Source organism: Bos mutus, chromosome 6 (genome assembly GCF_027580195.1).
Source record: "Bos mutus isolate GX-2022 chromosome 6, NWIPB_WYAK_1.1, whole genome shotgun sequence".
NCBI classification, from domain to species: Eukaryota; Metazoa; Chordata; class Mammalia; order Artiodactyla; family Bovidae; genus Bos; species Bos mutus.
Genome location: NC_091622.1, coordinates 57394258 through 57407702, shown reverse-complemented (window position 1 = coordinate 57407702; position 13445 = coordinate 57394258). Strand labels below are relative to the sequence as shown.

Sequence of the window (13445 nt, the reverse complement as noted above, 5' to 3'; positions counted from 1 at the left end):
AAGAACAGCTAAGTAATGGAACTGTTTACTGAAAAACCCTTTTCTGCACATAAGAGATGAAGAAATGAGCCAAAACCCAAATGTCACCCACATAGATGAGTGAATATGAAACAATGCCTGACTTGCCTTTCTTCTTATAATAGTAACAGTCATGAAAAAAACCACTCGTGTGAAAAACAACCCCAAAGTGCACAAGTGAGTGAGCTGTTAATGTTTGTACTTTCTCTTGGTGAGTGAGCTGGACCGAGGCAGGGCCGAAGAGGGAAGGGGTCCGAAGGCAGAGGCTGCTGCCGCCCCAGGCGTGAAACCCCGGCACACATCTGAGAATTCAGTCACCATGTAAGAAAAACCAGCACGATCAGAACACACGTTTAGAGAATGAAATTAGTATTTTCAAGGGCAGAAACTGCCTCTTCACAGCATTTCCTTAAGAAAGAAACTCCAACACAGTTAAAATCAATGAAAAACTCATTTCCCTGGACGGCATCCTCTTAGCATTTAAACATGAATGAGCCCTATCTTTCCTGAAATCAATTTTAAAAATCTATGTTTACTTTTTCACCATTCCCAGAAATTTTCTCTTCCTTGAGATAAACTTTTCCACTTCCTGGCTTTCAATTTAATTCAGTGGCTAATACTAATCAGGCACAAAAGTCACTCCAGGACAAAAAAAACAGAACACATTCCATTTGTGATGTGTGTGTGCATGTGTAGCTGACTGGATTGACTTGATTCTCTCCTGTCCATCAGAGTGACCCTGAGCTCAGCAGGGATTATCATCTCTGTTCCACAGTCAGGAAAACTGACCCAGGAGCTTTCAGACAGCCCTCTAATGGGAGCTTGGCTGGCAACTCCCTGAATGACCATGAATAAGTTACCTGACCTTTCCCGGCCTCAGTTCCTGGCCTCCCCTATGGGCTGATAACCCCTACCTCCCAGCATCTGTGGGAATCGTGAGACACACACCTGGCAAGCTGAGCTAAGGGATCTGCTTCCCACACTTATCATGAAACCCCTCGCATCCATGCTTGTGCTGCAATGAATGGCAGAGGCTGCCACACCATGGAGCCTCTGACTAGCTCAGCACAAAGGCTGCACACACGCAAACCAAGACATTCATGTGTAATCACACATACAGTCAGGGATAAATGCCACGCGCACACACACATCTCTTTTTTCACCCAGGTTTCTAAGTGAGGTCCTAACCTGGAACACCCGGGGATGAAACCTTGGGCCTTTGATGCAGAGGGGCTGAGGTCAGGGGCTCTCGGCTGTGCACAGGGCGGAGTGCTCTCGCAGGCCCCCATTAATCCCGAGGAACCATCCCAGGTCACAGGCATCTCTGTTTAATTGCATCACCACCTCCTGGTGCCAAAACACACACAGCCTTGCAGTCATGCCCAGAAATCTATCCCCGACTGCGGCAGCACGCAGCTGGCAGTGACAGCGCCTGGTCCTCCAAGGGTGTTTTTTCACATTGCTGTATATTCTTCAAAACCGCAATTATAAATGGCTTCGTGGTATTCTATCAAGTTGATGCATCAATAATCATGTTAATCCAGTCATCGAATGTTGGCTATCTAGTTACTTGCAAGTTTCTGTTATAAATGACAACTCTAAACATCTTCATATGTACTGTTTTTCCCATATTTTGGCTTATTTCCTAAGCATGCATTCCAAGAAATGGGATTACTGAATCAAAGGATACGAATATTTTACTGGCTTATGATACACACTGCCAAATTGCTTCCCGAATGGGAATAATCAACACACAATGCCACTAGCAACATTAAGAATGTGCCAGACACAGTACACCCTTGGCATTGGGTACTGGCCTTAAAATGTTTCATTCTGTTAATCTAGGCAGGTAAAGAATTATACCTTATTTACATTTAAATTATGCACAAAGCTACATACTTCCCCAGCTATTATTAATCTGCTCTATGAGTCTCCTTTAGTGAACTCCTTTGCATTCTTGGCTCATCTGCTATTGGACACTCAGTGTCTTTTTCTCTCTGCTGTCTGTGGACACTACAATGAAGCCATCAACCTTGACGGCAACAGAACTAGTCACATACTTTCCACCCTCCCCACCCCCACACCCTTCCCCGCAGCTGGGGTGGTGGGGGGCGGTCTCAATGGTGCAGCTTCTGCCCAGGTATCAAAATAAAGGGGTTCAATGTCTGTGGGGAATTTAAAAATAGTAATAAACTCAACTGAAAGTTGGTCTGCTTTTTATTATCACCACAATGCAAGCAATTCTCAACAATGCCAGGGGTAAAGGACGCCTCCCCACCATATCCCTACCCTCTTGGTATGGCAGCGATTAGCCTTTTAACAAACTTTCAACAGCACAACCTGCCTGAGCCGCGAGGACTCCTCCCAAGGCAGAAGGGGCAGCCTCACCACTGTGATTCTGAAGAGCATCTTCTGAACAAGGGAGCTTTGGCGAGATGCCGATTTCTCTCCTACCAGCTCAAGCAGAACCGAGACCTGTCTGGCGTGTTTATGATGGAGTCACCCACTGCAGCCTTTCCAAGGTGTGTGTGGCTCCCCCGGGGAACTTGCTGAAAGGCAGATTCTGACTCAGCAGGTCTGGGGGGGCGGGCCTGGATTCTGCGTAAGTTCTATGCAGTAGGACAATGGTACCGGTCAGGAGCCCACTTGAGGCAGGGCCTGCAGGATGCTGAATGTGGGCTATGGGCTCCATCCTCCCGACCCCCCTCCCCTACAATCTTCCTTGCACTGACCTGAGGCTGCAGGGCACGTGCTGTGATGAGACAGCCCTGACCTCCCTTCCCTTCCTTTCTGTTTATTCCCAGGGCTTCCCCCTTCCTGAGAGAGGGTTGTTAAGGCTTACATTCAACTGAACTAAGTCACGCTGAGCAGCTGCCCCAGAGCCCCTTGCCGCCGTGCCCTGGACCCTGTCAGCTCTGGGCCGGCCTCTCGGCGGCGGCTCTGAGCCTGTCTGTGTTGAGCGGGAGCTGCAGGGCCCCGTCCTTGGTGACTCTGCCCACCCTGGATGCAGACTGTGTCCCAGAGGCTCAAGTTGAGGTTTCCACAGAGAAGGCATTTAGTGAAACACAGCTCGTCTATCACAGGGGTGCACCCGGCTCCATCCCTTCTCACACAGGACAATTAACTCAGCCATGTGCAAGGAACACAGTACCATTTCCACCCTGCAGGCTCTCCAAAGGTGTACCTCTAAGCTGAAATTGAGACTAGAGCACCCTCTGCAGGAAGGGGAGGGGCAGCGAGAAAACAGAAAGCTTGACAGCCCACAGAGGTCAAGCTCCAGATGGACCGTGTGGGAGGGGAGAAGGGCCAGAGCTGCCTGGTACCGTGAATCTGGTTTCCCAGGGAGACCTGTGACAGGCTGAAAACCTGGACCTCAGAAGCAGATGCTGTGTCCCTACATGCCACATCCAATCCCCCACCTCCCCCCAAGAAAGCTGAAGCCGTGCCTAGAACATCTCTCACCCTGTGCCTTTGCACGTGCTATAACTGCGGGACAGTTGACTGCAGCTCGTGCACCAGGGCTGTCCCACCGCATGCTTTGCAAACAAAGCTTTATTTCAACACAGTCACTTCACTCCACACACACATTGGCTCTGGCCACTTTCAGGCTCCAGAGACTGAGCTGACCTCATGTGACCTTATGGCCCACAAAGCCTGAAATACTTTCTCCCTGGCCCTGTGTGGAAAAGGCCTGCTGCTGCTAAGTCGCTTCAGTCGTGTCTGACTCTGTGTGACCCCACAGATGGCAACCCACCAGGCTCCTCCGCCCATGGGATTTTCTAGGCAAAAGTAGTGGAGTGGGGTGCCATTGCCTTCTCCGAAAGAGAGTAAATGCTCGGCAAGGTCAGAAAGGAAAGCATCACAGGGTGGAGGATTCTGTCTTAACGGACAATACAGCAAAACTCTTGATTAAATGATACCTGGAGGCACTTGGTGGAGCTGAGTAGTTGCTAAAGCATTTGCCATGAGAGAGCCTCAGTCTGAAACAACATCTTTCCACTTCTTGGCCATGTGACTGTGGGCCAGCTAATTAACCACTCTGAACCCTAGGTTTCTCATGAGTTAAAACCAGATGTCTTCTCAGGAGGTCATGACTGAATAAGATCAGGTGTATATATGCAGAGTTGCTCAGAACCTGGCAAAAAGTAGGGCGTTGATAAGTCAGAGCGATTCACACTGAGAGGAGGGCGCCAGGGAAGTAAAAGCCTCTCTTGAGAAGAAAGTGCAGAGTTGAAAAGCGCTGCTCCTTCACAAGTAAATGAAACGTGCAGAGACCCAAAGCGGCACCGGGGCTAAACCCTCTCTCTCTCTCAGGCCAGACGTGCCTCCTTCTCTGGGCTCAGCACTGAAGGAGGAGCAGCAAATGGAACCACAAACTGCTGCGTGTGTGCGTGCAGCCCACCACTCTCAGACGAGCAGGAATTCTCAGACTTTTTAAAAACATATCTTTATTTCACTATTTGTTTTAACAAAATTGCTGTAAGTGTTGGGCTTATGAGAGGCCCGGCTGCTGAGTCTGTGGTGGCCCAGTGCTGAGATCCCTTCCGCAGCACTCAGCCATCTGGCCTCGGGACACTTTCAAGGGTGACCTCACCTTCTGCAAGGCAGTTCAGCCCTGCGTGGTCAGCAACCATTACTGGAAGAGTCTTCCTGACACAGAGTCACAATCTGCTCCCACTCCTACCCCGCTGCAGTTCCCAAGTCACTTCACTCTCAACCTCTTAACATTCCAGAGAGTCATACATGCATACATGCAATTCTACTGCACACAGAAACCAGAGGTATGGGGCCACAGATGTGGAACTGAGTACTATTCACAAACACACACATCATGAAACAAACTTAAAGAATATACACTCTTTATCACAACTTCATAGCAAGATATTTTAGAAGATTCCAATTAATGCCATTCAGCACAAAAATCAAAGCACTCATTTTACAAAAGCCCACAAGGAATAAAAAGCTATGAATTTTGGAAGAACAAACGATGAGGGGTGAAGCCTCTTAACCGTAAGAAATTACAGTTACAATTCTTACAAACTTTAAGAAATTGTGCTGGATGTCACACTCATAGCACATGCACACTCAGACACACACTTAGTCATGGAACAAGGCCTTGAGCTGTGCCTCCTACAAGCTACTCAGGACTTGGTAGGTCCTGAGTGGTAGGAAACGGACGGAGAGCAGGAGGGAGAGAAAGAGAAAGAAAAGGAAGGAAGAAAGGAATTCAGCTTCTGAACATCCAGGATTATGGAGCTTCTGGAAGGTCCAGACTGAACCATACCTGACTGATAGTCTTCTCCATCTGCACCAAGCCCAGGTTGGGTAGTGTGCTTTTTATAAAGTCAACTATGGTTTCTAGGTTTTCATGCTGCAGAATCAAGGGCTTATGGCTTCCCAGCAGACTTAAAGCCACTTTAAATATGACCTCTGATCCCTGAAGAAAGATCATATCTGGGAAAACATAGAAAAGCCAGAAGTTAATATGGACCCAGTTGCTGATAAAATGATACACTGTCCCCTTTCACACACACTGAAAAGCGGGACAGTGGGAAACACAACCCTAAATTACAAGATCCTGACATTTCAGATAGGGTTGTCAAGATAATACTAAGAAAACAATGTATGCAAACATACTGCTAAAATTTTGTCACAGGTTCAGATCTTTTTTTCACTCTGAAAATATACTAAATTCAAACACACTTCAAAAGTTGAACTGTGAAAAAGAAAACTTTTAATTAGTCTGTTTTTCCAGAAATTCTCTGGATTTCAAAGGAGTTATTACTAAAACACATGTTTTCATGGGTAAAACAAAGATTTGTATACTCTACCCTAATTTCTGATGCTGCAAGTGAAAAAAATACCCATTTTCCTCTGCTTTGAAATAAGGAGTTTAGAGATGTAAAGATCTCTAAAAACTGTAAAAAGCCTACATCATTGCAAAAGTACATTATTAAATACAAGTATACTGCCTGTTTAACTTATATGCAGAGTACATCATAAGAAATGCTGGGCTAGATGAAGCACAAGCTGGAATCAAGATTGCCGGAAGAAATACCAATAACCTCAGATATGCAGATGACATCACCCTTGTGGCAGAAAGGGAAGAACTAAAGAGCCTCTTGATGAAAGTGAAAAAAAAGAGTGAAAAAGTTGGCTTAAAACTCAACATTCAGAAAACTAAGATCATGGCATCCGGTCCCATCATTTCATGGCAAATAGATGGGGAAACAATGGAAACAGTGAGAGATTTTTATTTTGGGGGGCTCCAAGCTGGTTTTAGAAAAGACAGAGGAACCGGAAATCAGATTACCAACATCTGCTGGATCACTGAAAAAGCAAGATAGTTCCAGAAAAACATCTATTTCTGCTTTCTTGACTATGCCAAAGCCTTTGACTGTGTGGATCACAATAAACTGTGGAAAATTCTGAAAGAGATGGGAATACCCGACCATCTGACCTGCCTCTTGAGAAACATGTATGCAGGTCAAGAAGCAACAATTAGAACTGGACATGGAACAACACACTGGTTCCAAATAGGAAAAGGAGTCTGTCAAGGCTGTATATTGTCACCCTGCTTATTTAACTTATATGCAGAGTACATCATGAGCAACGCTGGGCTGGAGGAAGCGCAAGCTGGAATCAAGATTGCCAGGAGAAGTATCAAGAACCTCAGATATGCAGATGACACCACCCTTATAGCAGAAAGTGAAGAAAAACTAAAGAGCCTCTTGATGAAAATGAAAGAGGAGAGTGAAAAAGTTGGCTTAAAGCTCAACGTTCAGAAAACGAAGATCATGGCATCTGGTCCCATCACTTCATGGGAAATAGATGGGCAAACAGTAGAAACAGTGTCAGACTTTATTTTTCTGGGCTCCAAAATCACTGCAGATGGTGACTGCAGCCATGAAATAAAAAGATGCTTACTCCTTGGAAGGAAAGTTATGACCAACCTAGACAGCATATTAAAAAGCAGAGATATTACTTTGCCAACAAAGGTCCGTCTAGTCAAGGCTATTGTTTTTCCTGTGGTCATGTATGGATGTGAGAGTTGGACTATAAAGAAAGCTGAGCACCAAAGAACTGATGCTTTTGAACTGTGGTGTTGGAGAAGACATTTGAGAGTCCCTTGGACTGCAAGGATATCCCACCAGTCCATCCTAAGGGAAATCAGTCCTGAATATTCATTGGAAGGACTGATGCTGAAGCTGAAGCTCCAATACTTTGGCCACCTGGTGTGAAGAACTGACTCCTTGGAAAAGACCCTGATGCTAGGAAAGACTGAAGGTGGGAAGAGAAGGGGATGAAACAGGATGAGATGGTTGGATGGCATCATTGATGCAATGGACATGAGTCTTGGTAAGCTCTGGGAGTTGGTGATGGGCAGGGAGGCCTGGCGTGCTGCAGTCCATGGGGTTGCAAAGAGTCAGACACTACTGAGCAAATGAACTGAATGAAATAAAAAATTTTTTTCACTCTGAAGAATTCAAAGAACTTTATCAGAGTTATTTTCTAGTTCTTGCCATTTTTTGCCTTAGAATGGCTGGCAAATGCTAACGATTCCCACATCGACTATGCACAGAGGGGAGGCAAGAGGCTGCTGTCAGCCCACCCTCGCTCTCCCTTCCCCAGAGGTGAAGCCATTCAAAAAAGAGACTCCAATTCCCTGGGGCTCAAGTATAGAACTAGTAACTCACTGTTGGGTGACTAAGTTTGGGAAAGTGACCTAACTACTGGAATAATAATGTAAGAAGAAATAGAATTTTAAAAGAGAGGGGCATAAATCTAATTAGAGGCAAAAAATTTTCTTTTTTTTTAGGGTGGGGGGAGCTGCAGGTGAATGGAAGAGACAAGGCAGCTATAAATGCCATCAAGTGAAGGAGGACAGAAGCAGGGGAGAGAGTATGCCCCAAGCAAAGGTGGCTGCAGAGCCTGACCTTGAAGAACCCATAGAAACTCCCCAGATAAGAAATCAGGGAGTAATACTCTGAGCAGAAGGAAAAGCAGGTGGAAATGTAGACAGGGGTGAAAGCACACAGGACCCTGGAGGAGCAGGTAAGGTGAGAGTACCTTATTCTCCCTCCAGAAAGTTCAAAAATTAAGTAACTTTTAATTAATAGTACAGAAAATGTTACCTATAAACCCACTGCCCCAATCCAGCTATTGTCATTTCTGCCCATCTCCCAATTCTTAAACACTTACAGACTGGAATTTAAAAACACAATAATCTCCTTGGAAAAGTGAGTTGATTTTCTGCATTTGAACATCCCTGCACAAAGAAAGTGAGCTGTGAAGGCTTCCAGCAGCGTGGCAGGAGCCCCGCTCACAACCTCATGGCCAACTCTCCTTTTTTGAGCCACCAACAAAACAGGCAAAGGGGTTTAGCTGGCAGGAGAGGGAACCTAAAATTCAGCTGACTCCACCACTTTGCAAACTGCTTGCTGAGAACACTGCAAATAACTACTTTGCTTTGAAGACACTTCAGCAGCCCTATTATCATGTTAACCTGTATGGGCACTGTATTTGAAACTCCCCATGAAACAGAAGTTCAATTTTCCTGTGGGGGAAAACGATCAACTCCAGGCACACGGCCAGTTAGGTGAACTTACCCTGCATCTCTTTTGCAGCCACCGTCGTCTTTGTCTAGGGTGATCCCTCTCCTGCACTTTCTCTGGGAGGCTGCAGTCCTCCCACTGTGAACCCCCGACATCCCTCCCAGGATCGGGTAGGAGGGAGATGAACGAGGACAGCAGCCTTGCCTCAGAACAACCGCACAGACTCTGTGAAGACTCACTTCTTCACCACGGTATCACGTTACCCTGAAGAGCTGTTTCTCCAGGCCACCCAAACAACCTTGTTTTCCAGTCTCTTTTAGTCCTGAAGCCTCTCAGAATCCTTCCCTATGTTACAGGTGGCTTTTGTGTTTTGCCAAACTTTCGGTTTTTATATTCCACCTCCTCTCTCATCTAACTTGGCAAAATGCCCTAGAGAAAACATCTGGAGCCTAATAATAGCATAGCTGCCACCTCCAGCAGGAGCAAGAATGGTCCTATTTTTCAGACTTTTCCCCCAAAGATAGATGTTAGAAGATGAAAAGAACAAGCATCTCTCCCAGGAGGGCCCCTCTGCACCCAAAGAGGAAAAATACAGGAGGGGGCGATTCCACATTATGTGACACCCAGAAGAGTGTGATGAGCACAGGCTCATCACAGCTCGACGTGAAGGTTGAGCACAGGCATTACTGGCAGCTGTCCCTCCAAGAAGTGCATACTTAACTAGAGGTAAAAAGTAAACTCAAAGTGTTGGCTACTCAGTCGTGTCTGACTCTTTGCAACCCCATGGACTGTAGCCCACCAGGCTCCTCTGTCCATGGGATTCTCCAGGCAAGAATACTGGAGTGGGTTGCCATGCCCTTCTCCAGGGGATCTTCCCAACCCAGGGATTGAACCCAGGTTTCCCCCATTGCCCCATTGCAGGCAGATTCTTTACCAGCCTGAGTCACAACTATTAACCTATATATGGGCTATGTTGACCGCAAACTGAGATAGATTCCTTTACTTACATATAAAATGCTGCTGCTAAGTCACTTCAGTCATGTCCGACTCTGTGCGACCCCATAGATGGCAGCCCACCAGGCTCCCCCGTCCCTGGGATTCTCTAGCCAAGAACACTGGAGTGGGTTGCCATTTCCTTCTCCAACACATGAAAGTGAAAAGTGAAAGTGAAGTCGCTCAGTCGTGTCTGACTCCTAATGACCCCATGGACTGCAGCCCACCAGGCTCCTGTGTCCATGGAATTTTCCAGGCAAGAGTACTGGAGTGGGGTGCCATTGCCTTCTTTGATATAAAATGCTGAATAGTTAACAAAATTTCACGTGTTTTTAGGTTTATCCAGGCCTAAATGCCTATAATGAAATGGCCTCAGACCAAAAAAGCCTACTGTGAATGGTAGGCTTTGGGATTTAAAATGAAGCTATCCACTATCATGGAGCTAAGTCACCCATGTTAAATACAGAAACGGTTTTTTAAAAACCTATCTTTTCTAGGAAACCTACTAATAAAATGGTTCGTTTTTAAGTATTGGTAGAGGAAACAGTGATATCACAAGACAACGCTGCCCGAAGTCCCCACGTCCTGCCTATAATCTCAGGAGCCCTGAGCCCTTTAGCCAGCAGGACACGGGGTTGGCAGGATCCAGGAATCATAGACACTGGCATTGTTATGCATAATATATGAGAAACTCTGAGACCCACCTCTGACTGCACAGTATGGAGAAGACGACCCTGCTTTTGTGGCTTTAGCTTTATTTAGGAAGTCATTAGGATGAGCTTCATGCTCTAGAGCCCAGGAATTGCAGCTACTAAAGCCCGCACACCTTAGAGCCTGTGCTCCACAAGAGAAACCACAAGGAGAAGCCTGTGTCCCGCAGCTAAAGAGCAGCCCCGACTCACCCCAACCAGAGAAAAGTCTGCACAGCAACGAAGACCCAGCACAACCAATAAGTACATAAATAAAGTTAAAAAAAAAACAGCACAGGTTTTTAAGTTATCAAGTGACTCAACAGAAATGGTACTTCAAACCACTCGGTATGTGATGATGATCAATTCTTTAATAACCGCTTTCTCCACAATAAACAGATAAAAAGAACTGTCAGAGTCACCACTTCATCCTGAAGCAGGGAAAGCAGACTGTACTGGAGCTGACTGTTCACAGCGCCTCACTCAGCTGCTATCCCTGCCACGTCAAGGCAGACTTTTACATTTTTAAGTTTTAATTTCTTTAAATTGAAGCATAATTGACAAGGAGGCAGTTTTCAGACTTTACATGTGAACATTTATTTAACTTTGACAGAGACAATCTTCTTGAAAAGTAAATTGAGAAAAGGGGAGATGGTTTGAAATGTGACCCACCTGTGGTCACAAGGGCAGAAGGCTGAGGTGGGGCCTGTGAGAACAGAGGTGCTTTCAAGAGCTGGGCCGCAGAGGAAGCACATAGAGCCAAGAGCCAAGGACAGAGGAGGAGAGAGGAGGAGGAGAGGAGATGCAGAAGAAGCCCAGAACGCAGAGGAAGCACATAGAGCCAAGAGCCAAGGACAGAAGAGGAGAGACGAGGAGAAGAGGAGGTGCAGAAGAAGCCCAGAAAGAAGAGTGGCCCAGAAGTCCCTGCTGAGAAGTCTTAAGGAGCTGTCAGTGAGCAAGCCCTGGGCCAGAGAGGTGGAGGAAGACAACTCAGGAGAAATGTCTCTGGACCACGCACCCGGCTCCTCGGTCTAGCCTTCAGGACATCTGCTCCAGTGAGAGCATGGCAGGAGGAAATCGGACCTTATTCCCACAAGAAGGCATGGAGGGGTGGCCCTGATCATCAGAAATCAAGCAGGTCCTGAAACTCACAGAACTCAACCTCCTCACTAAATGAAAATGACAACATCCTGTTCCTGCAGATACAGGTCTGAAAATAAGAACCACAGCTATGGAGAAACCATACCCAGTTCCCATCGAATCTGAGAACCCAGGTTCTGCAAGCAGCCTCACACACACTCACCAAAGACTCTGGCGACGAAGCCCAGGGGGAACTGTGAGGCAAACACGGTGAGGAACCAGGGCGCAGCATAGAGGCTGGGGCCAATCTCATGCTCCTCCAGGTGGTTGTAGAGGTCCCTGTGGTAGTCGTGGAGCAGCCTCGAGAGCTGGTACATCTGGATCTGCAGGGACACACACAGGGTCTCAGGGAGGCAGCAGCCTCCATCCCCACTTGGAGAGGAAAGAGAAGGACCATGAGACTGGCCACATGGCTCCCTAGACCCTGCCCTCAGTTCTCTCTTGTCCAGCCAGTGCTTGCTGGGGCTGCTGCCACAAGGCTGGGGCTGGCCGGCACTCAGGGCAGGGCTCCTCAGCTAAGACATGTTCCACATCTGCCTCATGAAAATGATCTGTAAGTTCTCTTACAAATACATGTTATTAGCGAAACTCAAAGCTAGGAGAGTTGGAGATAAAAAGCCAGCCTCTGGCAGAGAGTAAAGTGGGAGGGAAGCATTCTGTAGCAGGAACCTACTGAACCTGTTCCCGTAGTAAGTTCCTGCTGAATCCCCCCAACCCCTCCAGAGGCAGGACAAGTGTGACTTCTTCAGGTTTATAACACAGGTGAGTTAAAGTAAGATGACAAGGGTTTATCTCAAGATGGAGAAAATAACTTTTCCAACTGGGCTGGACCCAGGGTGGCAGGGGCTCAGGGATGGGGGTGGGGGGGCTCCCTGGCAGAGGAAATAGCAAATACACTGGGAGGTGGGACTCAGACTACCTGAAGGTGGATTCAAAGAGAAAAGGTAAAAGTAAGGGCCCTGGAGAATCCCAGGGACCGGGGAGCCTCGTGGGCTGCCGTCTATGGGGTCGCACAGAGTCGGACACGACTGAAGCGACTTAGCAGCAGCAGCAGCAGCAAGGGCCCTGGAGTCAGACAGGCCTGGGTTTACATCCCAGCTCTGCCACCTGCTACTGTGTGACCTGCTCAGATTATTTACTATGTAACTTTTCTGAGCCTTAGCTTTCCTGTTATAAGCTGGGATCAACACTGCCTTCCTGAGGGTGGAGGAGGTAAATAAATGCGTATGAACCACCTGGTGTAAGGCTAGCACAGAGTAAGTTCTCAGCAGTGACAGATGCTACAATGTTAACTGATGGTGGGAAATTTCCTTAGATACACTTGGAAAGGGATCATAAACATGTTTATTTTAGCATTCAACTTTATCACAGGCAGAAGGAAGGCTTTCTACCTGTAAAATAATCATGTCCGGCCGATATTGTTTCCGCAGTCCCATGTCAAACATCAGAAACTTGAGCATGTTAAACGCCTCTTCTTCACCCATATGAAGCAGCAGGATGCCTGCTACAAAGCTGAGACCTTGGCAATAGCCCACTTCTTGGTCTAGAAGCGAGTAGGCCTTCAGGATGTTGTAAAGTGACAGCTGCCCTGCTCCTAGCTGAGCAGAGTAGTACGGATGTGTTGGAAAGGTTCGCCCTGTAAAAACAAAACACATTAGCTATAAGTTTTTAAAAAGAAAGTCTATTGAACCAGAAATCCAATGTGCTTCAAGTTAAAGCAACAGACCTTTACAAGTGGGATCATGTCATAAATCAGCTCTGTAAACAAAGTCAGCTGGTTGTGCTTGGAACAACTTTTTGTTCTTTGCAATTAAAAAATCAGCAATTAATCATGCTTTCAGGTGAAAGAAATGAGAACCACCTTCAGGCCTGCAGATATTTGGATTTCAATCTATAACAGAAAGAAAACTGTGCATCCTCTCAATAGGTATCTGCTCTCCAGAGACCTGTGGTTCTCTACGGCATCCCATGCCAGCACCAGCGCCCTGCCCCACCACGCCCTGATCAGCTCTCCCCAGACTACTTGTTTCCCTGCAAGTGCTTCACACAA

The 13445-nt window shown here is 46.8% G+C and overlaps 1 protein-coding gene across 1 annotated transcript in view; it reads right to left on the bottom strand.

Annotated features, from left to right (window-relative positions):
* The window catches only part of TBC1D1 (TBC1 domain family member 1), a 225209-nt gene that overhangs the window by 6047 nt on the left and 205717 nt on the right, over nt 1-13445 (bottom strand). Inside the window, 3 exon segments of the mRNA XM_070372259.1 lie at nt 5303-5472; nt 11559-11718; nt 12787-13031. Coding sequence (XP_070228360.1) covers nt 5303-5472; nt 11559-11718; nt 12787-13031 — 575 coding nt within the window.